The sequence below is a fragment of the Patagioenas fasciata genome, chromosome 28 (genome assembly GCF_037038585.1).
Source record: "Patagioenas fasciata isolate bPatFas1 chromosome 28, bPatFas1.hap1, whole genome shotgun sequence".
Lineage (NCBI taxonomy): Eukaryota > Metazoa > Chordata > Aves > Columbiformes > Columbidae > Patagioenas > Patagioenas fasciata.
The window spans coordinates 5,055,546-5,081,003 of record NC_092547.1 but is presented as its reverse complement, the minus strand read 5'-3'; the positions used below and the strand labels follow the sequence as shown (position 1 = coordinate 5,081,003).

Here is a 25,458-nt window from a genome sequence, read left to right as displayed (position 1 = left end):
GCCTCGGGAACGGGCTCCCCACGCCCCGCCCACGCGCGCCCCAGGCGCAGGGCGGGGGTGTAGGGAGGAACCCAGGCGTCCGGGTGGGGGGAGTGGGGTGGAGAGGAACCCAGGCGTCCGGGTTGGGGGAGTGGGGTGGGGAGGAACCCAGGCGTCCGGGTGGGGCTGGTCCCCCGTGGGTGCCTCTGGTTAGAACCATGACACCCCCGTGTCCCCCCCACCCCCTGTGTGTCACCCCCCACTCTGCACCCTCCCCACCCGGGTCTGTGGGGCAGGTTGGGGGGGGGGGGGGTGTCTGCGAATGCAGGGGGATCTGTGGGTGTTGGGGGTTCTATGGGTGCGGGGAGGTCTGTGGGTGCGTGGGGGAGTCTGTGGGTGCTGGGGGGTCTGTGGGTGCACGGGGGGGGGTGTGGGTCCATATGGGGTGTCTATGGGTGCAGGGGGGTCTGTGGGAGGGTCTATGGGTCCATGCGGGGGTCTGTGGGTCCATGTGCGGGGTCTATGGGTCCGTGGGGGGGTTCTGTGGGTGCAGGGGGGTCTGTGGGTGCAGGGGGGGGGTCTGTGGGTGCTGCACAGCTGTTCTATGGGTGCCGGGCCCCCCCTGCATCTCCGGGGGGGGGATGAATTATTGATGCCCGACGCGTCCCGGCTGCTAATGAGCCGCTAATGGTGTCACCCGACACCCGGAGCGCTCAACCGTGTCCCCCCCGCCGTGTGTGTCCCCACCCGTGTCCCCTCCCCAGTGTCCCTCGCACTGCTTTGGGTCGGACACATTTATTGGGGAGGGGGGGCCCTGAGGTCGCCCCCCCGCCCCCCAAATTAAATACAAACCGAAGCCGCGCCCCCCCCCCCCGCGCTAGTGCAATCACCCCCCGCGGTCCTGGGACACCCTGGGGACACCCGGGGGCACCCTGGGGACAATAGGGGGCGCTGTGTGGGTGTGTGTGTGTCCCCCCCCCCAAGAAAAACCAAAACCTTTGGGCGCGGGGTCAGTGCAAAGTGAGGTGCCCGCGGGGGGGACACGGGCAGTGCAGCACACGCCGGGTGACACCGCGGACGGGTGACACCGCGATGGGGGTGACACCGTGATGGGGTGACACCACGATGGGGTGACACCATGATATGAGGTGACACCAGGTGCCCAAGTGACGCCGCAGCACAAGCGGGTGACAACGCGACCGGGTGACACCGCGATGGGGGTGACACCAAGTGTCCGAGTGACGCTGCGGCCAGGAGGCACCACAACCAGGTGACGCCACAAGCGGGTGACACCGTGACCGGGTGACACCGTGACCGGGTGACACCGCGATACAAGGTGACACCAGGTGCCCAAGTGATGCCACAACCGGGTGACACTGCGATGGGGGTGACACCAGGCACCCAAGTGACGCCACAACCAGGTGACACCGCAGGTGGGTGACACCGCGACAAGGTGCCACCAGGCACATCTGTCCCCAGGTCTTGTTCCGGCGCAGTGACAGTGACGGTGACAGCATGGCAGTTCCTGGCTTGGTGACAGTGTTGTCACCCTACCGGTGTCCTGAGTGTCCCCACGCTGCCCGGGGTCCCAGCATGGCACTGTCCCCACGGTGTCCCGGTGACAATGCCCGGTGCAGGTCGTGTCACCCGGGCAGTGTCCAAGGGGTCGGTGCCTGGCTCGGTGTCACCCCTGTACCGGTGACACCCGTCCTGGTGGTTCCAGGACCGCCCGGTGTGACAGTCCCCAGCTGGAGGTCCCTGGTGCCCGGTGACACGGGTGACACGGTGACACCGGTGACACGGTGACGCTCAGGCCTCGGAGGCCGCCTGTGGCTTCAGCTGCGCCTTCTCCATGGCGGTGCCGTAGGGGCCCGAGCGCTTGAAGAAGCCGAGCTGGGGGGGACACAGGGGACGTGTCACCCCCCCAAGGGACACCCAGGTCCCCCATAGTGTCCCCTGTGTCCCCATGTGTTCCCTTTCCCTTCTTATGGACCTCGTGCCCCCCATCCCCTGTGCCACCCCATCCCCTGTGCCATCCCGTCCCCTGTGCCACTCGTGTCTCCTGTGCCACCCATGTCCCTTTCTCCCCTCCCATGTCCCCTGTGCCCTCGTGTCCCCGTGCCCCGCGCTGTCCCCATGTCCCTTGCACCCCCGTTGTCCCCAAAATGCCCCCCCTGGACCCCCCAGACCCACCTTATAGAGTCCATAGCACAGCAGGGCCAGCAGCAGCAGCCCCAGCAGCACCGACAGCACCACGACCCAGACGGGGACCCCGGTGGGGTCACCCTGCGCCCACTGCAGCCCTGTCACCACCTGTCACAGGGACACAGTGTCACCCAGGGTCACCCAGTGTCACCCTGTGCCACCCAGTGTCACCCTGTGCCCCACAGCGTCACCCAGTGTCACCCAGTGTCACCCCGCGCCCACCGCAGCCCCCTCACCACCTGTCATGGGGTCAGTGTCACTCAGTGTCACCCAGTGCCCCACAGTGTCATCCAGTGTCACCCTGCGCCCACTGCAGCCCCGTCACCACCTGTCACAGGGTCACAGTGTCACTCAGTGTCACCCAGTGTTACCTAGGGTCACCCAGTGTCACACAGGCGCCTCACAGTGTCACCCTGCACGTACTGCAGCCCCGTCACCACCCATCACTGTGACAGTGACACACAGTGTCACCCAGTGTCACCCTGTGGCCACCACACCCCTGTCACCACCTGTCATGGGGTCACAGTGTCACCCAGTGCCACCCTGTGCCCCCCAGTGTCACCCAGTGTCACGCAGTGTCACCCAGTGTCACCCTGTACTCACCGCAGCCCCGTCACCACCTGTCACAATGCCACAGTGTCACACAATGTCACCCCGCGCCCACCACCCTGTCACCACCTGTCACCCTCAGTGTCACCCCAGCGTCCCCCAGCGCCCTCGGGAGACCCCCCCCCCCCCGCCCCTGGTGTCCCCCAGTGTGTCCCCCCTATGTCCCCCCGTGTCCCCGTGTCACCTGCAGCCGCTGCCGGGGGTAGTGCTGGGGACGCACTCGGTACGGCAGCCGCAGCACCCGGAATTCGGCCTCGCAGCGCAGGGACTGCGCCCGCGCCTGCGCCTGCACCCATGGGTGCGCATGGACATGGTGTCAGTGCCACAGCACCCACGGGTGGGCGTGGACACGGTGTCAGTGCCACAGCACCCACGGGTGGGCGTGGACACCAGTGTCAGTGCCACAGCACCCATGGGTGCACATGGACATGGTGTCAGAGCCACAGCACCCACGGGTGGGTATGGACATGGTGTCAGAGCCACAGCACCCACGGGTGAGCATGGACACCAGTGTCAGTGCCACAGCACCCACGGGTGGGCGTGGACATGGTGTCAGTGCCACAGCACCCACGGGTGGGCATGGACACCGGTGTCAGAGCCACAGCACCCATGGGTGCGCATGGACATGGTGTCAGAGCTACAGCACCCACGGGTGGGCATGGACACCGGTGTCAGTGCCACAGCACCCACGGGTGGGCATGGACATGGTGTCAGTGCCACAGGACCCACGGGTGGGCATGGACATGGTGTCAGAGCCACAGCACCCACGGGTGGGCATGGACATGGTGTCAGTGCCACAGCACCCATGGGTGCGCATGGACATGGTGTCAGAGCCACAGCACCCACGGGTGAGCATGGACATGGTGTCAGAGCCACAGCACCCACGGGTGGGCATGGACATGGTGTCAGTGCCACAGCACCCACGGGTGAGCATGGACATGGTGTCAGTGCCACAGCACCCATGGGTGCACATGGACACCGGTGTCAGAGCCACAGCACCCACGGGTGAGCATGGACATGGTGTCAGTGCCACAGCACCCACGGGTGCACATGGACACCAGTGTCAGCACCGTGGCACCCATAGGTGCACACGGACATCCATTGACACCCATGGGTACCCACCGAGACCCACAAGCACCCACAGGGCACCCACTGACACCCGTGGGGCACCTATGGACACCCCCAAACACCCCCAGGGCAACCCCAGACACCCCCAGGGCAACCCCAGACACCCACGGACACCCCCAAACACCCATGGACACCCACAAAGACCCACAGACACCCACGGACACCCCTAAACACCCACAGACACCCATGGACACCCACAAACACCCATGGACAGCCCCAGGCACCCCCAGACACCCATGGACACCCACAAACACCCACGGACACCCCCAGGCACCCCCAGACACCCATGGACACCCACAAACACCCACAGACACCCCCAAACACCCATGGACCCCCCCCAAACACCCACAGACACCCATGGACACCCCTAAACACCCACAGACACCCACGGACAACCCAGGGCAACCCCAGACACCCCCAGACACCCCCAGACACACACAGAGGACCGTGGGCACCTGCACCCATGTGGGACCTGAGGGTGCCAGGGCACCCACTGACCCCCCCCCCCACCACGTAACCCCCCCCCCATGGGGGACAAGGGCACCCCCACCCTGGGGAACTGGGGTACAAGGGGGTCCCTGGCGGGGGGGGCAGGATTCTGGGGGCTGGTTGGGGTGGGGGGGTCCCGGGGGTCTCACCTGGCGGGGGGGGGGGGGCGCGCAGGCGCAGGTCCAGGCGCAGGGTCACCCGCTGCTGCTTGTCCAGCCCCCCCATGGGGCAGCTCAGCCGGAAACACTCGGCCTCGGGGCACCCCTGTGTCACCCCCGTGTCACCACCGTGTCACCCACAGTGGGGACAGCAGCCCCAGGGGTCACCCATAGTGGGGACACCCCCCTGTGTCACTCACAGTGGGGACAGCAGGCCCAGGGGTCACCCATAGTGGGGACACCCCCCTGTGTCACTCACAGTGGGGACAGCAGCCCCAGGGGTCACCCATAGCAGGGACACCCCCCTGTGTCACTCACAGTGGGGACAGCAACCCCAGGGGTCACCCATAGCTGGGACACCCCCCCATGTCACCCACCATGGGGACAGCAGCCCCAGGGGTCACTCATAGTGGGGACACCCCCTGTGTCACCCACCACGGGGACAGCAACCCCGGGGTCACCCATAGCTGGGACACCCCCCCATGTCACCCACCACGGGGACAGTAGCCTCAGGGGTCACCCATAGTAGGGACACCCCCTGTGTCACCCACCATGGGGACAGCAGCCCCAGGGGTCACCCATAGCTGGGACACCCCATCATGTCACCCACCATGGGGACACCGGCCCCAGCTGTCACTCACAGTAGGGTCACCCAAAGTGGGGTGACCCCCCCATCACCCACAGCAGGGACATCCATCCCCCCATGTGTCACCTGTCTTGGGTGGGGACAGCACCCACCCATGGGGACAGCACTCCCAGGGGGGCACATGCCAGCCTGGGGGTGTCACAGAGTGGGACAGGGACAGTAGGGGACATGGGGACATGGGGAGGGGGGACATGGGCACAAGTGGGGACAGGGAGAAGAGGGGACATGGGGACAGGAGGGCACTGACCAGGGTGTGGGGGGCTGTGGGGGGGACACTGCCCCACGTGTCCCTTGTGTCCCTCGTGTCCCTCGTGACGGTGTCCCCTGTGTCCCTGCGCTGCAGGATGTGGGACTCCGGGCTCTGCTCCTGTGGAGGGGACAGCTCTGGGGACAGCTCTGGGGACAGCCCTGGCACCCACTGCTGTCCTCCCTCCCCACCACCTCCCCGTGCCACCCATGTCCCCTCTCGGTGTCCCCCAGCCCTCCCAGTGCCGCTCATGTCACCCAGTGTCACCTGCCTTGGTGCCACCTGGTGCCCCCAGTACCCCCAGTGCCCCGTTTCCTGGTGTCACCCAAAGTCCCCAGCACCCTCCAGTACCCCCGGTGTCCCCCAGTGCCCCATCTCCCAGCGCCAACCGATGTCCCCAGTGCCACCCGATGTCCCCAATGCCACCCAATGTCCCCAGTGTCACCCAATGTCCCCAGTGCCACCCAGTGGCCCCCAGTCCTCTATCAGCCAGTGCCACCCAATGTCCCCAGTGCCATCCAGTGCCTCATCTCCCACTGCCACCCAATGTCCCCGAATGTCCCCAGTGCCACCCAATGTCCCCAGTGCCACTCAATATCCCCAGTGTCGCCCAGTGTCCCCCAGTCCCTTATCAGCCAGTGTCACCCAATGTCCCCAGTGCCACCCAATGTCCCCAGTGCCACCCAATGTCCCCCAGTCCCCTATCAGCCAGTGTCACCCAATGTCCCCAGTGCTACCCAATGTTCCCCCCAGTCCTCTATCAGCCAGTGCCACCCAATGTCCCCAGTGCCACCCAATGTCCCCAGCCCCCTCTAGTACCCCCAGTGCCCCATCTCCCAGTGCCACCCAATGTCCCCAGTGTCCCCCGTGTCCCCACCGCCAGGCGCAGGCTGTCCATGGGGTGGCTGGCGGAGCAGTTGCGGGGACCCGAGTGGCCGATGACGTAGAGCAGCGGGTGGCCGCGGTGGCTCAGGGGACAGCTCAGCTCCAGGGTCCCATGGCTGATGGCGCTGGGACCCTCGTTCACCACCTGGTGGTAGCAGGGGGGGGACATGGGACATTGGGGGGTCACCCATGGCGTGGGGACATGGGAACACTTGGGGTCAGGGATATGGGGACCACCAGGACTGGGGGCAGGAGCACCCCTGGGGTTTTGGGGACATGGGGACCCACAGGCGGATGTGTGCTTGGGGACATGGGCACCCCTGGTTTTGGGGACATGAGGACGCCCAGGGTTGGGACATGAGGCAGTCATAGGGACAGGGACATGGGGACCCTGGGATTTGGGACACAAGGACCCAAGTGGTGGGGACAGGGACACCCCCAGTGTTGTGGACACAGGGACCCCGGTGTTGGGGACAGGGACACCCCCAGTGTTGGGGACACAGGGACCCCAGCCTTGGGGACACAGGGACACCCCCAGTCTTGGGGACAGAGGGACCCCAGTGTTGGGGACAGGGACACCCCTGGTGTTGGGGACACAGGGACCCTAGGGTTGGGGACACAGAGACCCCGCTGTTGGGGATAACGACACCCCTGGTGTTGGAGACAGGGACATCTCTGGTGCTGGGGACATGGGGACCCTAGGGTTGGGGACAGACAGATAACCCAGTGTTGGGGACATGGGGACCCCGGTGCTGGGGACATGGGGACCCTAGGGTTGGGGACAGACGGATAACCCAGTGTTGGGGACATGGGGACCCCAGTGTTGGGGACAGGGACCCCCTGGCATTGGGGACACCCCCACCTCATAGACGTGCTCCACGGGTGGCCCCAGGTCCTGCAGCCGCTGCGGTGGCCGCTCGGACGCCCACACCCCCTCGGGGATGGTGACAACGTCAGGTCGGGACACCCTGAGGTTGGGGACACCGCGGGGGGGTTCAGGCAGGGCCCAGGGCCCTGTGTCCCCCCGTGTCCCCACGGTGACACTCACCCGAAGACCGAGAGGCGCGTGGCCGCCCGCACCTCCAGTGGCACCGGCACCACCGCGCTCTGCGAGTTGTTGGCGTTCTTGCTGCCGGGTAACGGGGGGGTCACGGCAGGAAACCCCCCCCCCCCCGCAGAATGGGGATACCCCCAGTGGGAATGGGGACACCCCCACTGGGAATGGGGACACCCCCTCGGGATTGGGGACATCCCATATTGGGAATGGGGACACCCACCCAGGGATTGGGGACACCCCCAATGGGACTGGGGACAACCCCCAGGATCAGGGACATCCCACTGGGATTGGGGACACCCCCCACTGGGATTGGGGACACCCCCCCCCAGGGATTGGGGACACCCCCCACTTGGAACAGAGACACCCCCTCAGGACTGGGGACGCCTCACTGGGATTGGAGACACCCCTACTGGGAACAGGGACACCCCCATTGGGAGTGGGGACACCACCTGGGATTGGGGACACCCCCACTGGAACTAGGGACATACCCCCGGGGACTGGGGACACCCACATTGGGAATGGGGACACCACCTGGATTGGGGACACCCCCACTGGGACTGGGGACACCCCCCTAGATTGGGGACACCCCCCTGGGATTGAGGACAACCCCCTTGGGGACACCCACCCCAGGGGACACCCCAAGTCTGAACCCTCCCAAGTATGACCCCCCCCAACCCATCCCCAAGGGGACACCCACATTTTTGGGACACCCCCGCCCCCCAATTTTGGGGATCCCCCCATGTGCCCCCCCCACCTGCGGATCTGCAGCTCGAACCGGACGCTCTTGCTGCTGTCGCTCAGCTGGGGGATGGTGAAACGCAGCCCCCCCCAGATCTGTGGGCAGAATGGGGGGGTCAGACCGGCTCGCCCCGCACCCCCTGCCCCCCCTGCCGTGTCCCCCCCACTTACACTGGCCCCCGCCTTCATTGGGTTGCCCAGGTCACAGACGAGGGGGCTGGAGTCGTTGCCCACCCCCAGCTCACAGCTCAGTGCTGAGAAGTTCTGGGGGGGCACAAAGGGGGTGTCAGGGGTGCTGGGACCCGCAGGGGTTGGGGGCACACACAGGCACCCCCCCAGGGACACCCCTATATATTCAGGAGACACCCAGATGCACCTCACCCCATATCTAGGGGGCACCCACTGACCCCCTAGGCACCCATGGGTCCCCCCAACACTCTCCTGATTCCCCCCACACCCCCAGGCATCCCTGACATGCCCACCCTAGAGTAGGGACACCCCATGACCCCCCCAATACCCAGGGACCCCCCTAGGGACCTCCTGACCCACCCCTGGAGCAGGGGACACCCCCTGATCCCCCCAATACCCAGGGACCCCCCTAGGGACCTCCTGACCCACCCCTGGAGCAGGGGACACCCTCTGATCCCCCCAATACCCAGAGATACCCCTGGGGACCCCCTGACCCCCCCCGGAGCAGGAGACACCTCCTGACCCCCCCCTAATACCCAGGGACCCCCCAGTACCCAGGGACCCCCCCAGGGACCTCCTGACCCACCCCTGGAGCAGGGGACACCCCCTGATCCCCCCAATACCCAGATACCCCTGGGGACCCCCTGACAACCCCCACCCGGAGCAGGAGACACCTCCTGACCCCCTCAATACCCAGGGACCCCCCAAGGGACCTCCTGAGCCACCCCTGGAGCAGGGGACACCCCCTGATCCCCCCAATACCCAGGGACCCCCTCAATACCCAGGGACACCCCCAGGCACCCCCTGACCACCCCTGAAGTAGAGGAAGCCCCCTAACCCGCAATACCCAGAGATGACCCCGGGGACCCTCTGACCCCCTCCCAGAGCAGAAGACACCCCCTGACCCCCCAATACTAGGGGACACCCCCAGGGACCCCCTGACCCCCCCCAATACCCGGGGACACCCCCAGGGACACCCCAGGGACCCCCGCACCCACCCCGTGCGGGTGCAGCACCCCCGTGTACTGTGCGTTCGGGGGGGGCCGCACGTGCAGCTCGGCCTCGTATGCCCCCCCCTCGCCCTGGTTGCGGGCATTGAAGGTCAAGTTCAAGCTGTTGCGGTCCCCCAGGTACACAGCACGTCGATCCCTGCCGGGGGGGGACACTGTGTCACGGTCACCCTGTGCCAGGGTCCCCTGTGTCCCCAGATCCCCCAGGGACACCCAGACCCCGCCCCGGGCCACTTCCTGGGACCCTCGGACCCACTTGTCCCCTCTGTCCCCCCCTCCTTACGCAGACGCCTCCAGCTGCAGGTCAGGCACACAGATGTTGTCCTCCCCACAGTCCAGCTGGATGTGAGCCTGGGGACATGGGGACATGATGGGGACACAGGGGGTCATGGGGGTGATGGGGGACATTGGGCTGATAGGGGCACAAGGGCAAAGGGGGGGACACAGGGACATGGGGACATGAGGACACGCAGGTGATGGGGACATGGGGGTGATGGGGGACAAGGGGGACATGGGGACAGGGGGAGATGGGGACAGGGGGGACATGGGGATGATGTGGGACATGGGGACATGAGATTGATGGGGGACATGAGGACAGGGGCGTGATATGGGACATGGGGACAGGGGGACATGGGGACATGGGGGTCATGGGGGACGTGGGGATGATGGGGGACATGAGGGTGATGGGGAACATGAGGGTGATGGGGAACATGAGGGTGATGGGCGACATGGGGACAGGGGCGACATGGGGACGGGGCGACATGGGGACAAGAGGGACATGGGGACATGGGCATGATGGGGCACATGGGGACATGGGATTGATGGGGGACATGAGGGTGATGTGGAACATGAGGGTGATGGGGGACATGGGGACAGGGGGGACATGGGGACAGGGGGGACATGGGCATGATGGGGCACATGGGGACATGGGATTGATGGGGGACATGAGGACAGGGGTGTGATGGGGTACATGGGGGTGATGGGAGACATGGGTATAATGGGGGACATGGGGACAGGCGGGACGTGGGGACGGGGGGTGATGGGGGACATGGGGAACATGGGGACAGGGGCGACATGGGGACAGGGAGGACAGGGAGGACATGGGGACACTGAGTGATGCAGGGGACAATGGGTGACACAGGGGCAGTGGGTGGCGCAGTGACAACGGGTGATCAGGGACAACAGCTGATGCAGGGGACAGCGGGTGGCCAGGGGGTGAAAGGGGTGACGGGGTGACCGTCACCTTGGCCTCCAGGCGGGTGCGGGTCTGCGCCGCCAGCACCGGGTGCAGCCCGTGGGCGTCGGGGGGTGCGTGGGGGTCCAGGGCGAAGCTCAGCCCCACGGCGATGGGCGACAGCTTGTCCCTGAACTCCGACTCATTCTGCGGGGTGGGGGGACACACGGTGACAAACGGGGACGGGGGTGTCCCATCCCACCTCCCCCCCCACCCCGATCCCGGCATACCCGCAGGAACACGGGCAGCGTGCGGCAGCGGGTGCCAGCGCCGTTGGGGACGTTGGGGACGTTGGGGACGTTGGGGACGGGCAGGGTGAGGGTGCGGGTGGGCTGCCCCCCCCGCAGGAACAGCGCCCGCCGCCCCCCCGCGGGCTTGGCCGTGTCCACGCTCAGCTCCACCGAAAAACCTTTGTTTTGGGGGGAAAACACACACGCACACACCCGTGTCAGGTGGCCCTGATGCGGGTGTCCCCCCCCAACTCCATGTCACTTGTCCCCTCCCCCGCCGTGACTCACCGATGGAGCTCGGGAGGTGACGCCCCGAGGCGTTGAGGCAGAAGCTGACGTTGATGCTGGGGGGGGGCACACACAGGGGGGCACCCATTGGACCCCACATCCCCCTGTGCCCCCTCCTGGTGTCCCCACTCCATCCCTAATTGTCCCCAACACCCCTGGATGTGTCCCCCCCAACCAGGTCCCCACCTCTCCTCAGGGAGCCCCCCTGACGCCCCCCCCAATGGTGTTTCCCAATGTCCCCAAGCCCGCCCCGTGACCCCTTGCTACCCCCAGGCCACCTCCCTCAGTGCCCCTGTGTCCCTTGGGTTGTCCCCAAGCCCACTGTGCCACCCCCATGTCCCCCTCAGTGTCCCCATGTCCCTGGGAAACCCCAAGTGACTCCCCAGTGCCCCCCTGCAGACCCGGGACCCCCAGAGACCCCCGCAGTGTCCCCAGCCATTTGCTTCCCCCCAGTAACGTCCCCTCGCAGTGTCCCTCGTGTCCCCAAGCCTCCACCTGACCCCTTGGCGGCCATCGGAGACCCTGGGGACACCCTGGGTGTCCCCAACCCCTCCCCACCCGCGGTCCCCCCACCCAGGAACCCCCGTGGCCGCATCCCCTGCGGTGTCACCCACCAGGGGACATGGTGGCCGGTGCCCTCCAAGACACAGCCGCGTTCCTCGGGGTTGAACATGGTGGGGAAGACGCTGAGCGCGGCGCTGGCGTGGACGATGGGGCGGCCCCTGGGGACAGGGCATCAGGGACGGGAGGGACACCCCGGGGACACCCCAGGGACACCCCCCCAACCGGTGGCACCCACCTGTACACCACGGCCGTATCCTCCCCGAACGCGCCCACCAGGAGATCTGTGGGGACAAGGGATGGGGTGTCAATGGATGGGGGACATGTGGGGCTGGGTGACCACAACTGGACACAAGATTCCAGGTGTGGTCTCCCCAGGGCAGAGCAGAGGGGCAGGAGAACCTCTCTGACCTACTGACCACCCCTTCTAACCCACCCCAGGTCCCATTGGCTTCCTGGCCACAAGGGCCCAGTGCTGGCTCAGCCCACAGCACCCGGGATTCCCAGCTGGTCTCCCATCCAAGTGCTGACCGGGCCCGACCCTGCTTAGCTTCCCAGATGGGGCATTCTCAGGGTGCTATGGCTGTATATATTATATGTATATATATGTATGAATATATATGTTCACCAAGTATATCCTGACAGTATCTGAACTAAACCCTTTCTTCATGGGCAGGGTAGAGGGGCAGGACAACCTCTCTGACCCACTGACCACCCCTTCCAACCCACCCCAGGTCCCATTGGCTTCCTGGCCACAAGGGCCCAGTGCTGGCTCATGGTCACCCTGCTGTCCCCACGACCCCCAGGTCCCTTTTCACCGCTCCAACAGCTCATTCCCAACTTACACTGGAACCTGGGGTTGTTCCTGCCCAGATTCAAGACTCTACACTTGTCCTTGTTCTATTTCATTCCCCGCGCAGCTCTCCAGCCCGTCCCCCCTTACCTGGGTAGCCGTTGCCATCCAGGTCGGTGTCCCCGCGCAGGGCGGCTCCGAAGAAGTCGGGGTGACGCCGGGGTCCCCAGTGTCCCCGCAGCTGCTGGGCAGGCTCTGGGTGCAGCCCCGCGGCCCCCCCGCGGTAGATGTAAACCGCCCCCTGCTGGCCCTCGATGCCCAGGGGGGCCCCCACTGCCACATCTGCGACAAGATGCTCGGTGAAGGGGGGGCTCAAGGGACATGGCCCCCCCGAACCTCCATGTGCCCCCCTCATATCACCCTATAGCCCAGGGACCCCCCTTGAGCTCCCTCCCCAAACCCCCTGTGCCCCCCCTGTACCCACCCATATCGCCCTATAGCCCAGGGACCCCCCTATTCCCCCCCTCCTCAAACCCCCCATGCCCCCTCGTACCCCCCATATCACCCTACAACCCAGGGACCCCCCATGATCCCCCTCCTTGAACCCCCCCTGTACCCGCCCATATCACCCTATAGCCCAGGGACCCCCTCCATTCCCCCCTGTGCTCCCCTGTATCCCCCTGTGTCACCCTATAGCACAAGGACACCCCCATGTCCCCCCTCCCTGAATCCCCTGTGTCCCCCCCATACCCTCCCATGTCACCCTGTAGCCCAGGGACCTCCCATGCATCCCTGTGCCCCCCCATGTCACTCTATAGTTCAGGGACCCTCCTATTCCCCCCCTCCCCAAATGCCCTTCTGTCCCCCCCATGTCACCCTGTAGCCCAGGGACCCCCCCATGCACCCCTGTGCCCCCCCAAGTCACTCTATAGCTTAGGGACCCCCCCTATTCCCCTCCTCCCCAAACACCCCTGTGCCCCCCCATACCCCTGTGTCACCCCCCCAGTGCCCCCCAGCACCCACCGTTGAACCCATCAAGGTCAATGTCACCCAGGGGGGCGATGGCGCTGCCGAAGCGCCCGAACTCCTGGGTCCCCGTGAGCTCCATGGTGGGGGTGGGGGCCATGGCGGGGGGGTCGGGGGGCGGGGTGTCCCCCCCCCGCTGCAGGTACAGGTACACCCTGCCCACCTCCTGCACCCGGCCCCCCCCGCTGCGTGCCATGAACAGGGGGGCCCCCACCAGCAGGTCCGTCAGCCTTGGGGGTTGGGGGGAGGGAGATAATCAGCACCCCCCTTGTGAAGCCCTGGGGTGCAGGGGAGCACCCATGGGTGCCTGATGGGGGCTGGGGGGTGACACGCTCACCCGTCGTTGTTCACATCAGTGGCTGCCACCGCATAGCCGAAATACGCTGCCATCTTGGGGGGGGGGGGTGGGGGGTGAGGGTGGGCGCCCCCACCTTCAGTGGGTGCCCCCCACCCTGTACGGGTGCCCCCCATCCACTGTGGGTGCTCCCAATAAGCATGGGTGCCCCCCACCACCTATGGGACCCCCCCATCCTCTGTGGGTGCTCCCAACAAATATGGGTGCCCCCCAACTTCAATGGGTGCCCCCCACCCTCTATGGGACCCCCCCATCCTCTGTGGGTGCTCCCAACAAATATGGGTGCCCCCCACCCTGTATGGGGACCCCAAAAGAGCCCCCCTGGGCCCACCTGCTCCCCTGAGAAGTTGTAGAGGGATCTCATGTTGGTGCCATTGAGGATGGTGACCTGGGGACATGGGGACACAGGGGGCGACACTGCGGTTGCAGCCATGGGACCGGGCAGCCAGGCCCCCCAGTGTCCCCTGTCCCCCAAGACATGTCCCCCATGCCCACCTGTGTCCCCTCATGTCCCTTGTGCCCCCATGTCCCCCCAGCCTCTGTCCCCATGTCCCCTATTCTTCCATGTACCCCATACCCCTGTCCCCCCATGTTCCCTGTCCCCCCCGTGTCCTCTGTCCCCCCGTGTCCCCCATGTCCCTGTCCCCACAGCCTTACGTAGCCATAGGTGAGGTTGCCCTTGGGGACACCAGCCACGAAGTCTACAAGGGACAAAGTGACCCCGTCAGGGGTATCCCCAGGCGGGGGGTGTGACACCCCCATGTCACCCCCCAGCACCCTGGTGACACTCACCTTGTGTCGTGTCCCCGCTGAACTCGCCGACTGCCACTGAGTAGCCTGGGAGAGGGGGGAGAGGTGTCACCTGCGTTGTCACCTGTGCCACTGATGTCACCCTGTCCCCATGCCCATGTTCCCATGTACCCATGTCCTCTTGTCCGTGTCCCTATGTCCCCATGCTCATGTCCCCTACGACCCCATGCCCCTGTTCTCCCATGTCCCCATGTCCTTATGTCCCCCATGTCCCTATGTCCCTATGTCCCCATGCCCACATCCCTTATGACCCCATGCCCCTGTCCTCCCATGACCCCACATCCCCATGACCCCACATCCCCATGTCCCCACATCCCCATGTCCCTATGTCCCTATGTCCCCATGTCCCTATGTCCCCATGTCCCCCCATGTCCCCACATCCCCATGTCCCTATGTCCCTGTCCCCCCAGGTCCCCATGCCCATGTCCCCTACGACCCCATGCCCCTGTTCTCCCATGTCCCCATGTCCTTATGTCCCCCATGTCCTGATGTCCCCATGCCCACATCCCTTATGACCCCATGCCCCTGTCCTCCCACGTCCTCACATTCCCATGTCCCCACATCCCCATGTCCCTATGTCCCTATGTCCCCACATCCCCATGTCCCCTGTCCCCCAATGTCCCTACATCCCTATGTCCCCATGCCCACATCCCTTATGACCCCATGCCCCTGTTCTCCCACGTCCCCATACCCCTATGTCCCTATGTCCCCTGTCCCCCCATGCCCCTACATCCCTATGTCCCCATGCCCACATCCCTTATGACCCCATGCCCCTATGTCCCCATGCCCCTGTCCCCCCAGGTCCCCATGCCCATGTCCCCATATTCCCTTGTCTGTGTCCACATGTCCCCACGCCCCCATGCCCCTGTCCCCCCAGGTCCCCATGCCCATGTCCCTTAGGACCCCATGCCCGTATCCTCCATGTCCCCATGTCCCCACACCCCCACGGTCCGTGTCCCCAGACCCATGTAGCTGTCATCGTGCGTGGGGGCCGCCTGGCGCGTCTGCAGCTGCCCGGCCACCTCCTGGATGAAATACTCGGGGTAGCTGGAGGCTGCGATCTGCTCCTGCGTGGCCGACATCACCTGCCCTGGGGACGGGGGCTCAGCACGGGGGCCAGAACCCGAGAGGGGCAGAACCCGGGGCGGGGGGGTCCAGAACCCGCAGGATGGGGGGTCCAGAACCCGGGGGATGGGGGGTCCAGAACCCGGGTCTGTCATGCAGGGACCGTGGGTAGGAAGGGGGACAGGGACAGGCATGGACAGGTAGGGACAGGTAGGGACAGGTAGGGACAGGTAGGGACAGGTAGGGGTGTTTAGGAACAGGCGGGGACAGGGATGGGCAGGGGGACAGGGATGGGCAGGGGGACAGGGACAGGGACAAGAAGGGACAGGGATGGGCACGGGGACAGGGATGGGCAGGGACAGGGATGGGCAGGGGGACAGGGACAGGGACAAGAAGGGACAGGGATGGGCACGGGGACAGGGATGGGCAGGGACAGGGATGGGCAGGGGGACAGGGACAGGGACAAGAAGGGACAGGGATGGGCACGGGGACAGGGATGGGCAGGGACAGGGATGGGCAGGGACAGGGATGGGCAGGGGGACAGGGACAGGGACAAGAAGGGACAGGGATGGGCAGGGACCAGAAGGGACAGGCAAGGACAGGGAGACAGGGGAACAGGGACAGGGACATAGGGACACAGGCACACAGGGAGGGGCAGGGACAGGGACACAGGGAAACAGGGAAACAGGGACACAGGGATATAGGGACATAAGGACACAGGGACATAGCGATATAGGGACACAGGGACACAGGGACATGGGTCTCACCTTGCCAGAAGTAGCTGCCGGGCCCCCCCAGGAGCACCCGTCCCGTCTGCAGAGAGACCCAGGGGGGCTCTGAGCCTGGGGTACCCACAGGGCTCCCCCACATCCCCTCTATGACCCCAGACCCCTAGAGACCCCCCCACCCCTCATAACCCCCAATAGATCCCCCCATCCCACTACCCCCATACCCCTGCACCCCAACCTCCCCCAGACCTGTGGGTCCTGCTCCCCCATCCCCATGCCCCCCACCCATGTCCCCTTGTCCCCCCCATGTCCTCCCTGTGCCCCCACCTGGGTGAACTCGGCGCTGAACCCCCCCTGGCAATATCCCTGCCCGGCTGCAGAGTTCAGATCTGTGGGGAGATGGGGGGCGGTTGGGGGGACCCATGGGTGCTGATGGGGGTTATGGGGGTGTCAGGTTGGGGGGAGCCCATTGGTGCTGATGGGGGCTATGGGGGTGTCACCCCTCCCAGGGTGTCAGGGTGGGGGGACCCATTGGTGCTGATGGGGGCTATGGGGGTCTCACCCCCCCCAGGGTGTCAGAGTGGGGGGACCCATGGGTGCTGATGGGGGTTATGGGGGGGTCAGGTTGGGGGGAGCCCATTGGTGCTGATGGGGGCTATGGGGGTGTCACCCCCCTCCAAGGTGTCAGGGTGGGGGGACCCATGGGTGCTGATGGGGGCTATGGGGGTCTCACCCCCCCCAGGGTGTCAGGGTGGGGGCACCCATGGGTGCTGATGGGGGTTATGGGGGTGTCAGGTTGTGGGGAGCCCATCGGTGCTGATGGGAGCTATGGGGGTGTCACCGCCCTCCAAGGTGTCAGGGTGGGGGTCCATGGGTGCTGGTGGGAGTTATGGCGGTATCATCCCCCCCAGGTTGTCAGGGTGGGGGGCCCATTGGTGCTGACGGGGGTTATGGAGGTGTCACCCCTGGGTATCAGCCGGGGGGGGGGATGCCCAGTGGTGCCACCCATAGGTGCCAGAGGGGTCTGGGGGGGGCACGGGGGGGTCCCACCTGAACGACAAGGCGCGTATTCCACGAACTTGGAGAAGTTGCCAATGGAGAGGAAACAGGTGCCCACCGGTTCCTGGCCCCCCCCGTCCTCCTTGGGGGGACTCCAGCTGTACAGGGGGGCACAGGCCTGGGAGGGGGCCAAGGAGGGGTCACAGGGGACAAGAACACACCCCCTGCCCCCCCGTCATCCCCCGTGTCCCCCCGTACCAGGATGGAGCCGTTATGCGCCCGCACGGTGGCCCCGAACCACTGCAGGGACTTGAACTCCACGGGGTCGGGGGTCTCGGTGCTGTTGCCCCCAAAGTCGTGGGTTCGGGTCCCTGTGTGTGGGGGGACACCAGGGGTCACTGGCACCTGCTGCTGCAGCACCCATGGGACCCCCCCCGTGGGTAACGTGTGTCCCCCCCACTCCGGGTTTATCATTAACCAGGCAGGACAAGCGCCCAGTTGCAGGGACAAGGCCACCAGGGGGGACACGTGGCCATAGGGGACGATGACGTGGGGCTGGGGGGGCCCATGGGGGGCCACTGGGGTCCTATGGGTGCTGGGGGCCCGATCCCCGGTCATGCCCATCCCTGTCCCCATGCAGTGTCTGTCCCCAGGCCTGGGGGGGTCTTGTCCCCACGTGTGTCCTCATCCCCACCCCCAACCCATGTCCTACCCAAGGGGGTCCCGTCCCCACCTGTGTCCTTGTCCCTGTCCCCCTGCACAGGGGGGGGTCCTGTCCTCACCTGTGTGTCCCCCGCTTCCCATTCTGTCCCCATGCCCAAGGGGGTCTTGTCCCCCACAGTGTCCTCATCCCCACCCTGTCATCATGCCCAGGGCATCCCATCCCCACCCATGTCCCTGTCCCCCACAATGTCCCCGTACCGATGTGGTCGAAGTCGATGGGGGTGCAGTCGCCAGTGGGGGGCCAGGGGCAGTGGTACACGGCCCCCCCCTGGGTGACATTGGGCTGGCTCGTGTTGGCCTTGGGGGCACCCACCAGGATGCTGACGCTGTGGGGGGGTCAGGGGATGCTCAGGGTGGGGGCTGTCACCGTGGGCACACGGTGGCTGTCACCCCAGGGCACCCAGGAGGTGGGGGGTGTCCTGGGGGGGAGACACACCTTTGTGTGTCCCCCACGGGCCCCTCTGGCCCAGCCCACGGGGCCGAGCCGGGGTGACCCCTTCCGGGGGGGGGGACACACCCAGGAGCACCCAGGATCCATGGGATGATGGGTGCAGAGGGGCCGGGGACACCCCTCCCGTGTTTTGGATGGGGGGGCCCAGCATGCCTGGGACGCCTGGGTCCCCCCCTGGGTGCGGGTCACGCGTGGGTGGAGGGGGGGGGTAGGGCCGTACCCGGACGCCTGGGTTCCCCCGGAGCCTCCGCCGCCCCCCGGGGCAGCTCCCGGCTCCGGTTACAGGAAACGCTCCGGCCGGGGGCAACGGGGCCCCGGGACCCCCGGCGGGGGCCGGCGCGGGGCGGGGGCGCGGAACCGGAGCCGGGAACGGGGTTGAGTCCCCGCCCGGTGCCCCCGGCCCCGCCGGAGCCCCCCGGTCCCGCCCCGTTCCCATTATCCTGTCCCAGTCCCGGTTCCTGCTTCCCATTCCCGGTTCCCGTTTCCCCGTCCCGCCCCCGTGTCCCATTCCCGTCCGTTCGTCCCGGTTTCCCATTTCCAGTTCCCGCTGCCCCATTCCCGTTATCCCGCCCCGCTCCCCCGGTTCCCGCCCCGGTGTCCCGTTCCCGTCCTTGCGTCCGTCCCGGTTTCCCATTCCCGATTCCCGCTGCCCCATTCCCGTTATCCCGCCCCGTTCCCGGTTCCCGTTCCCCTTCCCCGCCCCGCTCCGGGGGCCGCTCCCGGGGCCGCTCCCGGTCCCGCCCGTTCCTCGTTCCCCATCCCGCTCCCCGTGTCGTCGGTTCTCGTCCCCTGCCCAGTTCTCGGGGCCGCTCCCGCCCCGTCCCGTTCCCGGTGCCGTTCCCGGTACCTGTGGGGTTCGGGCAGGTAAAAGTCCAACGCGAAGCCGAAGAGGGACCCGGGGGCCCCGCGGAAGGCGACGGGCCGCGACGCCTCCAGGTTGAACGCAGCGACCGGCAGCACCGGCAACAGCACCGGCAGCAGCACCGGCAGCAGCACCGGTGGCAGCGGCCGGGCCGGGGGGCGGCGCGGGGGGGCCGGGGCCATGGCGGAGCGGGGCTGGCCGGGCTCGGCGCTGCCTCCCGCTCCCGAGTCCCCTCGGAAAGTGCCCGGGGGGGGCCCGGGCCGCCCCGCCCCGCCGTGACTCACCGGGGAGGAGCCAGAGCCCCGACGGGCACCGGCACCGCACCGGAGAGGGACGGGGGCACGGGGAGCGGGGACATCCCGGGGGGAGAGGGACATGCTGGGGGGAGTGGGACATCAGGGACCGGGGAACCCCGGGGGCACAAGGACATGAGGGACTGGAACACCTCGGGGACACCGGGACATCCCGAGGGGAGTGGGACAGCAAGGACCGGGACACTTGAGGGACACTGGGACACACCAGAGGGACCACGGTATCGGGGACTGAGATGCACTGGGATGCACTGGGACACTCCGGAGGGATGGGGACATCAGGGATTGGGACACCCGGGGGCACAAGGCCACCCCAGGGGTACTGGCTCATTGGGACACCAGGGATGGGGACACCCATGTACACCAGGACACCCCGAGGGCATCAGGACACCAGGGACGGGGACACCCGCAGGACATGGGGACAGTGGATACTGGGGACAAAATCACTCGAGGGACACCAGTAACTGGGATACTCAGGAGGGACCGGGACACTGGGAACAGGGACACTGGGGGGACACTAGTGGGACCGAGACATCAGGAACTGGGACAGCTGAGGGGACCGGGACAGTGGGAACAGGGATACTGGGGACCAGGACACTTGAGGGACACTGGGAAGGACTGGGACATACTGGGGTGAATGGGACACTGTGGGGACACTGAGAGATGAGGGGAGATGGGGCCCAGGTGGCAAGGGGACACTGGGGACTGGGACACTGGGAAGGGAACTGGGGCCCTGCACACAGGACAACACTAAGGGGACTGGGAGGTGACAATGGGGGTAACAGGACAACAGGAGGACAAGGGGGACATGGGGGGAGCAGGACAGCAGGGCGTGCTGGGACACAGGACACTAGGGGTTCTGGGACACTGAGGGGACAAAGGGACACAGGGTGAGACTGGCATGAGGGGACACGGGGGGAACACGTGGGGACATGGGACACGGGGGTGGGCGTGGAATGGGCCACTGGGGATGGGACAGCTGGGGGGACACGGGGCTGGGGGCGGAGGGGGAAGGGGACACGGAGGGGGAAGGGGACACGGAGGGGGAAGGGGACACGGAGAGGGGCCGGGGGGGGCGGATCCGGCTGCCGCTTCCTGGAAGGAACCAGCGGAAACAGGGCCGGAGCTGGAGCGGTTCCCACGCGGCGTTTGGGGGCGGGGGACACGGGGGACACAGCGGGGGACACGCACACCCCCCAGCACCCCAGCACCCGCGAGGGGCGGGGGGGACCCGCGCGTGCTTCCCCCGGGGTCACCTTTGTTGTCCCCTCGCCAGCGTGCGCCCCTCCAGGTGCAAAAGGTGGGACCCCCCCCCCCCCGCGTTAGATCCCACCAGCGTGGGACCCCCCCCTGAGTGGGACCCCCCCCAGCAGCCCCGTGCGAGGGGCCGGGGGCCTCGCACGCCGCCGGCGGGGGGGCCACATTCCTGTGCTGCTGATGCAATGGGGCCGCAGCTGGGCCGGGGGCTCGGGGGGCTTAGGGGGACCCAGGCGTCCGGGGCCTTCTCCCCACACCCCCAGGCCCGGACGCCTGGGTCCACTGCCTAGCACCCCGCCGTGGGTGCCGCCCCCCGCTCAGGGCGGTGGGGGGAGCGTGGGAGTTCACACACGCGTGTGGGTGCGGGGCTGCGTGTGCCCCCCGTGGGCATGGTGCCCGTGGGGACAATGGGGACATTTCCGTGGCCGGGGGGGGGGGAAGTGACGGGCAGACCGTGAACAATGCGCTGGCGGCGGGGCCCTTCCTGCCCTGCACGCCCGGCCCCCCCTGCACACGCGTGTGTCCTGAGACCGTCACCTTCTGCACACACGTGTGTCCTGAGACCATCACCTTGTGCACACACGTGTGTCCTGAGACCATCACCTTGTGCACACGCGTGTGTCCTGAGACCGTCACCTTGTGCACACACGTGTGTCCTGAGACCTTCACCTTCTGCACACGCGTGTGTCCTGAGACCGTCACCTTGTGCACACACGTGTGTCCTGAGACCATCACCTTGTGCACACGCGTGTGTCCTGAGACCGTCACCTTCTGCACACGCGTGTGCCCTGACACTGTGACCTTGTGTCCTGACATCGTCCCCGTGTGCGCTGACACGGTCCCCTGGTGCACACGTGTGTGTCCTGACCTGTCCCCTTGTGCACACACGCGTGTCCTGGCACTGTGACCTTGTGCACACACGTGCCCTGACACCATCTCCTTGTGCACACGTGTGTCCTGACACCATCCCCTTGTGCACACGCATGTGTCCTGATGCTGTCCCCTTGTGCACACGTGTCCTGGCACTGTCCCCTTCTGCACACACGTGTGTCCTGGCCCTGCCCGCTTATTCACACTCGTCCCTGTGTCCCCATGTCCCCACACATGGGCTGTGTGGGTGCCAGTGGCCACAGGCCGCCCCACTTGTGCCTCAGTTTCTCCCATGCTGAGCCAGATTTGGGGCCACCCTCATCCCCATGGGTACTGTCCCCATATCCCCCCATCCCTGGGACACCCCACATCCCCCCCACCCCCAGAACACCCCATGATCCCCCATCCCCGTTCTGGGGACACCCCATGGATTCCAACCGCATGTCCCCCCCATCCCTGGGATACCCCATGTCCCCCCATCCCCAGAACACCCCATGGTCCTCCATCCCCATTCTGGGGACACCCCATGTCCCCCCATCCCTGGGACACCCCATGGTCCCTCATCCCCACAGCCCCATTCTGGGGACACCCCATGGATTCCAACCCATGTCCCCCCCAATCCCCAGAGCACCCCAAGGTCCCCCATCCCCATTCTGGGGACACCCCACATCCCCCCAACCCCAGAGCACCCCACGGTCCCCCATCCCCATTCTGGGGACACCCCCTCATCCTCCCCATCCCCAGAGCACCCCATGGCCCCCCATCCCCATTCTGGGGACACCCCACATCCCCCCAACCCCAGAGCACCCCAAGGTCCCCCATCCCCATTCTGCGGACACCCTATGGATTCCAACCCATGTCCCCCCCAATCCCCAGAGCACCCCAAGGTCCCCCATCCCCATTCTGGGGACACCCCACATCCCCCCACCCCCGGGACACCCCACGTATGTCCCCCCCATCCCCAGGGCCCCCCCCCGGGGTCAGGGTTCGGGTGCCCCTTGCTAAGTATGGCCAGTGCTGGGGAGCGTCCCTGAGTCACCGGGGGGGCCGGGGGGGCCCCAGGCCTGACTCACCGCAGCCGCCAGCCCCTATATAGCCTGGCGGGGCAGCGGGGGCCACGTCACCCCTGTGTCCCCCCCCTCGGGTTGCTGGGCTGCCACCCCCATGTATTGGGAGGCCAGAGGGTGACACTGAGTCACCCCGATGGGTGCGGGGGGGGGACACCCGGTGCGTGCCTCAGTTTCCCCGCTGGCGCGGTGCCCCGGGCTGGCGCGGAGCCCGAGCGGCGCCTGCTCTTCCCAAAAAGGCGCTGGAGGCTGCGGGCAATGGGGATTCGGGCACCGGGCCAGCCCGGGGGGGGCCCCCGAAACGCGGTGAGGGGGGGCACATAGGGTAGGGACACAGAGGTGACATTGTAAGGGGTGACACGCACGTGGCGCTGGTGTGCGACCCCCCGATGTCACCCAGGGCCACCACCCCCCGCTATGCGGCTGTCACCCCCCCCTCCATGGGGCTGTCACCCCCCTCTGGGGTTGTCACCTCCCTCTGGGGTTGTCACCCCCCCCGGGGTTGTCACCCCCCCCCGGAGAAAGGCAGCGGTTGGTTGGGGACACAGGAGACATTTCACCCCGTTATTTTTGTCCCCCACCTCCCAGGCAGCCAAGGAGCACCCCGATGTCAATTCGGGCCACCCCCCCAATATGCGGCTGTCACCCCCCTCTGGGATTGTCACCCCCCCCCGGGTTGTCACCGCCATCCGGAGCAAGGCAGCGGTTGGTTGGGGGGGACACAGGGGACATTTCACCCCGCTATTTTTGTCCCTCACCTCCCAGGCAGCCAGGGGACACCTCGATGTCACTTCGGGCCACCCCCCCCTAGGGTGTCCCCCCCGATGTCACCTCGGGCCACCCCCCCCTAGGGTGTCCCCCACTTTTGACCTTTTCCAACACGCCGATATTGGGTAAAACACCCCAAAATGCGGCCGCACCAACGCGGGCTACCGGGGATTAACCACGGGGGCGTTTTGAGGCTAAACCCGGCAGTTTTGGTGCTCGAGTGACGAGGGGGGGGCAGACGCTGCAAACCCCCCCGGTCGTGTGTGTGTCCCCCCCCGGGGCGACTTCAAAGTGCCGGTTCCTGCGCTTTTCCTTTTCCTTTTCCTGCCGCTGTTTGACGGTCGAGTTTTAATTAATTGATAAATTAAATATGTCCCCGGGGTGGGGCCACTCCTGTCGATGCAGGGGGGGCTCATTTGCCCCCCCCCGGGAGGTGTAAATGGGGGTGTAAACGGGATGGATCATCCTGCACGGAACAAACCAGGGAAAAGCCGTTAAACGGCAAAAAAAGCACCAAATCTCCCCAAAATCGCAGCGGGGGAGGACACAGACACACACACTTTTAAATAGAGGGGGGGGCAGCTCAGCAACTGCTCCCCGCCCCCCCCCCCGAGAGTAAAACCAAGGCAAAATAGGTGGAAAAACGAAGGGAAACGCCTGTGGATTCTCATCCGGTTTCCTAATGAAAATAAAGCGGGTTTTTCCATCCCCCCCGCCTGGGTTCATCCACCCCCCCCCGTTGGATCCAACCCCCCCCCCGGTTGGATTCAACCCCCCCCCGGAGTAAAAACTCCTGGCAAAGTTCGAACGCACATGGAACTTTTGCAAAACCCAGGGGAGAGATGGGGATTGAAACGAGTGAGGAAACAACAACCAAAAAGTGTGTGTGTGGGGGGGGGGATAAGTTTTTAACCATTTAGGGAGGGATTTGGGGGGGGGAAACGGTTCTGAGAGGGGACAGAGATTTGTGGTCGGGGAGGATGCTGAATAAAACCCGTTTTAAGGAGATAAACCCAAGTGGGCGGTTTGGGGAGGGGGGTGGGATAAACCCCGCCTATACATTCGGTAAATGGGTTTAAAACGTGTTTAAGGAGGTAAAAAAACCAACATATATTAAAAATTAAAGGCGGGGTGAGGTTTGTGCTTGGCAGGTTTAAGTGTAATGAGATGAGTCGTGTTTAGGCTCCGGCTCAGGAAAAAAAAGGGGAAAGAAGTAAAAATTAAGCTTGAGAAACAAACTTAAGGTGGAGAAAAACTTTGTGTTTAAGGTCCGGCTTTTCAGGAAAGAACCGCCCGGGCGGGCGGGTCCGGGATGTGCAGCTGCTGCCAGATGTGCAACAAAACGGTCCCGCAGCTGCAATTGTGGCGGGGGAGGAATTAATTGCAACACCAGATCGTGCTGGGGGGGGGGACACCTAGGGGGATGACGTCCCCCGTCCTCTAAATGGGGAAGAATGGGGGAAAATGAGGATTTCCCCCCAAATTGAGATTTTCGCCGTGACAGGCGTGTTCTTATTTCTACAGGAATTAGCCCAAATTTGTCGCGTTTTAGCCTTTTCTCACACACCCCCCCACAAAGAGGGTCTGGGGGGGTCCCTGAAATATCCCGAAGCGGGGAAGGAATTGGTGGGGGGGACAGAGAATTAGGGGGACACACAGAGAATTGGGGACACCCCCCGTTGCTGGCACATGGGTGTGACGGGTGTGTCTTGTGGCGGGG

At 65.9% G+C, this 25,458-nt stretch overlaps 1 protein-coding gene across 2 annotated transcripts; it reads right to left on the bottom strand.

The window, feature by feature from the left end:
• Nucleotides 1-758: 758 nt before the first annotated feature.
• On the bottom strand, nucleotides 759-19,857 carry ITGA5 (integrin subunit alpha 5). 2 transcript variants are annotated; one of them, XR_011735967.1, is made up of 30 exons: nucleotides 19,451-19,857; nucleotides 18,351-18,478; nucleotides 17,688-17,800; nucleotides 17,481-17,607; nucleotides 16,758-16,819; nucleotides 16,470-16,515; nucleotides 15,602-15,727; nucleotides 14,620-14,664; nucleotides 14,485-14,528; nucleotides 14,159-14,215; nucleotides 13,810-13,862; nucleotides 13,470-13,702; nucleotides 12,597-12,788; nucleotides 11,892-11,937; nucleotides 11,707-11,814; nucleotides 11,093-11,148; nucleotides 10,805-10,983; nucleotides 10,584-10,721; nucleotides 9,624-9,691; nucleotides 9,329-9,479; nucleotides 8,313-8,405; nucleotides 8,158-8,237; nucleotides 7,395-7,475; nucleotides 7,209-7,314; nucleotides 6,339-6,491; nucleotides 5,462-5,581; nucleotides 4,560-4,674; nucleotides 2,978-3,079; nucleotides 2,173-2,292; nucleotides 759-1,872 (listed from the first exon to the last, which is right to left on the bottom strand). XR_011735967.1 is itself a non-coding variant. In XM_071799852.1 (30 exons), exons 1-30 carry the CDS (start codon nucleotides 19,840-19,842, stop codon nucleotides 1,789-1,791), a joined length of 3,417 nt encoding a protein of 1,138 aa, XP_071655953.1. In that variant the 5' UTR covers nucleotides 19,843-19,857; the 3' UTR covers nucleotides 759-1,788. The 2 variants fall into 2 exon arrangements, 1 of the variants encoding a protein (XP_071655953.1); XM_071799852.1 differs by having other exon boundaries at nucleotides 2,978-3,084; nucleotides 4,566-4,674.
• Between the last annotated feature and the right edge of the window lie 5,601 nt (nucleotides 19,858-25,458).